Genomic DNA, 4,883 nt, shown 5'->3' on the forward strand with positions numbered 1-4,883 from the left:
TCTCCAGCGAACGAAGTCATGGACAGCGCAGAGGAGCAGTGTCACATCCTGTAGCATTAAATGCTACATGATGGGGCTTTGCAGACCAATATGGCGTCACACGATAGATAAGACGTTGTCAGCAGGCCGATCAAACAATCCACACGTAAGCAGCAGGCGAAGCACCAAGACAGGAATTTATTGATATCTACTCAAGTATTTTTCTTCCCCAAACGCCTTCTTCAGCGAACAACGTCGTGAACAGCGTGAAGGAACAATGTCACGTCACTACGAGGTGGGACTTTGTAGACCAATACGACATCACACAACAGATGCGGCGCTGTCAGCAAGCTAATCAAACAAGTGGATAACTCCTTAAGCGAAGCACCAAGACGGGATGGGGTGACAAGACTTACAACGTGTGAAGATGAAACATATCCAGCCCTTAGAGCAAATAGACATGTTTTATCCTTCGTAATAATGGCTTAAGTTACAAAGATAAGTTACAAAGATGAAGATCTTCTGTTTGAACTTATATGTAAATTTTGTTCCTTCCTACTATATAAAAGGATGAGAACCATGTTTGTAGAAAAAACAGCAAATCAAATCAAATAAATAGCTAGAACATCCTAAGATCTTCTATAACACAATATACATGACGTAGAACCATTATTCTTAAAAAACATGAACTTGTAAACCTCCAACCATTATTCTTAAAAAACATGAACTTGTAAACCTCCCTGCATCCCTAAATTTGCCGTCCGCACAAACATCATCCGACGTTTTCACCGAACGCTGAAACACCAACACCCTTCACTTAAAATTATTGTCAGGGATTAACTCTCGACAAAATTAAACAAAGATTAGGGGTAACCCAGAACACTTAGTAGATTACTGACACAAAGTGTTGGTTTACACGTTCAGGACGCTAAACAGGCATAATTAACAAAATTCTCAACCAGTACATATCCTGGAAAGGTAAACAGAGGCTCGGCAGAAAATCATTTTCCCGACAGGATCTAGTCACCCTTCCGTCGGAAGGAGCAGCCCTCCGTGAGCCTAGCTTTCCCCCCTGTAGGTTGGCAGAGTACGGTTTGGCAGCCTGGGCACACCACCACAGTCTGCGAGTGGCTGAACACAGTGGTTCTGAAATCACACAAACAGAGTTTAATGCATCGACCATCTGCACCATGTCATAAAATTGAAACAATCCGTGTTTTATCAGAGCATAGCCAAGTCTTCTTGATCAAGAAAAATGACAAGATAGATCATAATTCATAGGGATTGACTCATAGTCCTTCACAATGTAGCCAGATACAAATGCAATCAAGCAACTGGCATAACCCTATGGAATTGTCAACAACATAACAAGTGTAATCTCCGTGTCAACTGATCAAAGGGTGGGATCAGTCAAGACTGGAAACTAACGAAACAGCAGGGTGAACCAAGAACAAATCCCATTTCCATAACTATCAAAAAGAATCTTTGAATGTAAATTGAGATGATGATCCTGCAAAACCTTTGCTAGAATCATAACAACATGAAGAGTGTACCAAATTACGATTCTACCTAGGACCTTATTGTTCCAAAAATCATGGATAGTAGAAAATTTTAAGATTTTACAACATGAATCAAGATGTTGATAACTTTGTTTCTAACAATCCCAAGCCAATTTGCTACTATCAAGTAGGATGCAAACTGAGAATTGTAAGCTGTTCGGGAAAAACTAATGACACAGCACTACCAGATCAGGTCAACCACAACCAATGCGAAAATCACTAGATGGACGCAACCTCTAGACCTCTGTAACATAATTACAGGGAATGTAATTTGCCTCAAACTAATTTAAGTGAATTATCTCTGAACCATTCTAAACAAAGCAAGCAACAAGCTCTTTATCCTAATTACCTCTAGACCATTCTAAACAAAGCAACCGACTATCGTCATAATTTAAGTAATCCCACAAGAATCAACAAAGTAACATCGCTGTAAATTGCAGTTACAGTAACAGAAGGCTCGAAGATCAAGAACCCTTACATGTTGAAGCAGCCCTGGCACTTGACGTCCTGCACAAATGAAAAAAGAAACACAGAGCACATACAGTTAGAACCGGTCTCCCATCAGACGACACAAGAGAGGACAAGCTCCTAAAGATCACAGGTGATTTGCACCATTCCATCACGCAGAAAGAGAGAAAAAAGGGCAAGAGCACGTACCATGAAGAAAGAGTTGGGAGACTGGACGAGGCGCTTCTTCTTGTGCTTGAGCTTCTCGAGGTCCGCCGGCGGGTTGAGCAGGTCGATGTCGTTCTGCAGTACCTGCTCCGATCCACAACACAAACGCCTCAGGCAAAACCGCGAGAAAAAGCAAGCTGCGCACCAGATCAGACGAGCAACAAAACAGACAAAACCGAATCGGAATCTAGAGGGAAAACACACTGTGGAATGAATCGGCGTACCATCTTGCAGACGCGGTGGCTTTGGGCGCTCTCGCGTTGGAGGTGAGAGAGGGGCGAAGGCGAGCGCGAGGTGGCGGCGCTGGGACAAGGGTACGGCTAGGGCTGGAAGGGGGCCTCTGGAGATGGGGATGTGAGTGCTTTATACGTGAAGGTGGTGAATCTGAACCGTTCATCCCGGTGCTGCTGTTCATCTGGCCTTTAGTTGAATTTTTTTTTTTTACTCTTCACCGCTGAATACAGCTGTAGTATAGCATGAACGCGCGTACTCACCTTCTATACACGCACCCACTCTACACACACCTAATTCACGCACAAGCTAGCCTTACAACTACATATAGTTTGAAGAAAACGTCCATCTAAAGATCACCAGGACCCATCGAGAATCCGTAGCGCCACACCGAAGAAACTGAAGAAATCCGAAATAAATCGGAACCCCGTGCGTCACCGGACTTGAAGCCCGAGTAGGTTCGGCTCAAAGCTGGAGCCTTACCACCGTGCCTTCGGCACGTTCGCGGCCTTTCGTTGAACTGGAATGTCGGTTTTGGCTTCCGGCCACAGCACCTAAGACAAATTTTTGCATGCCAAAATAAACACAATGTTAAAATCAGGGGAAATAATTTCGTGTTTGATTTGTGACAGGGAGCTGCTAGCGCCCGCTCTAACAGTTCAGTGTAACGTTAAAAAAAATAACATCTACAACATTAAAAATCAATATTTGTAATATTAAAAAAATATATAAAATAGCTTGTTATATGCATCCAATTTCAGAAGAAAATACTCACCGCAACATTACTCCATATTCTATACAATATTTTCAGGTGAAACCTCATGATGGTCACTCGACCATGAGCTCGTGGAGCAGATCTTAGATAAGATCGATTTCTTAACTAATTCCACCAAAAAATAGCATGAAAAAGATCTTAGTCTATAAAATCGAGTTTTCCACCCCTAAATACAGCATCAGAAATCCTAAATAACTGCAACATCCAAAAGTTACAATTACAACATCTCAAAACACATATTACAACATCCTAAAGCATATGCAACATCAGTCCAACTAAATCACATATAGTAACATCTCCAATTATCTGTTGCAGCATCCTTAAACACATATTGCAACATTCGAAATCATCAGTTGTAACATCCCAAATCACATCCCTCACAACAACAAAAAAAAAACATACCAAATCACATATTATAACATAAAAAACACTAATCATAACATCTTAAATAGGTTGATACAATATTGAAAAATATAACATCACTAAAATCACATGTTGCAACTTTCATCACCTATTTTCTCTTCAGGCAATAAACTCTACTTATGGCAGTGACAATTCTGTTATGATCAATCTTTTTCATACGGTCATATCTGCAGTGACATGAAAATTGTGACCAAAGCTTTATGAGATCAAGCTACGGCTAGTAGATAGTCCAGCAGATGGATCTGTAGAAAAGTTATACCCAAAAGCAAACCTTTATCGCTAAAAAGAGACCAGTATGGCACCGATCTTGTGCTAGCATCTACCTTCGACCGCAAGATGTCAAGAATGTGGAATATTTTGTGTTGGTACCAGTCTGTCACAGATGCGTTACATATCTTGTGATTCAAGGTGATTTGCAACTTCCCATGGAAGTATTTAGACAAAACTGCCTGTACCTAGAGGATGGTATAGTTGTAAAATGTTGTAACTTGTCTGCATGACTTTGTTGCGAACAGAGATACTAGTTGCCAAAAGAACAGTGTACTAGAGCCCAAACATTTTTTTGCTCTGTACTTGGTTGTTCCTGCGGAGACTTGTTAAGACATTGAAGGCAGTTGTCTGTAATTTGTACGTATCAACATGTACTTGAGCTACAATATTGTGATACAAGAATGTATCTGAACGAGTTACTAATTAAGATGGAAGCACGCATGTTGTTTGTGGTTGGAGCTCAAGACGAGAGAAGCGGAAAAAATTTAGGGAATAAGGTCGACGGTAACAAGGTAGCCGTAGGGGCCCTTATGAGTGCCCGACGCTTCGGACGTAAGTAAAGTAGCATTTCCATTTGTGATAAGCTAAAATCTTCGCTAGCAAAATTTCTATAGACATAACCAAAATTGTACTTGAATCAAACATAGCCTAAAATTACGAGCAAGGGCGGAGCTTGGCTGGCTAAGCGCCTGCTGGGCTGGGTACTATTGCAAAAATCCGCCACTGTTTATAAGATATGATTAAAATTTGGCTTGGCTCACCAGGTCATAAACCTAACAACCTTATATATTTTTCTTTTTTCTTTTAAGGCTTATTTTTTAGATAATGGGATAAAATTATCAAAGCTTCCGCATTATATATGATGCACGTAGTCATTTATTATTACAAAGTTGTAGTCCTTGGCTACCACACCATAATGTAACAAATTCTATTGAAAACCAGCTCATGAAAGGGAAACTCTCAAGCAAAAA

General features: G+C 40.8%; 1 protein-coding gene across 1 annotated transcript; it reads right to left on the reverse strand.

The window, feature by feature from the left end:
- Window positions 1–775: 775 nt before the first annotated feature.
- Window positions 776–2,547, reverse strand: LOC133924027 (small ribosomal subunit protein eS27-like). Its single transcript, XM_062369382.1, has 4 exons — window positions 2,438–2,547; window positions 2,196–2,297; window positions 2,017–2,045; window positions 776–1,125 (listed from the first exon to the last, which is right to left on the reverse strand). The coding sequence occupies exons 1-4, from the start codon at window positions 2,438–2,440 to the stop codon at window positions 999–1,001; spliced, it is 261 nt and encodes an 86-aa protein (XP_062225366.1). The 5' UTR covers window positions 2,441–2,547; the 3' UTR covers window positions 776–998.
- Between the last annotated feature and the right edge of the window lie 2,336 nt (window positions 2,548–4,883).

This window comes from Phragmites australis, chromosome 7 (genome assembly GCF_958298935.1).
Source record: "Phragmites australis chromosome 7, lpPhrAust1.1, whole genome shotgun sequence".
NCBI lineage: Eukaryota > Viridiplantae > Streptophyta > Magnoliopsida > Poales > Poaceae > Phragmites > Phragmites australis.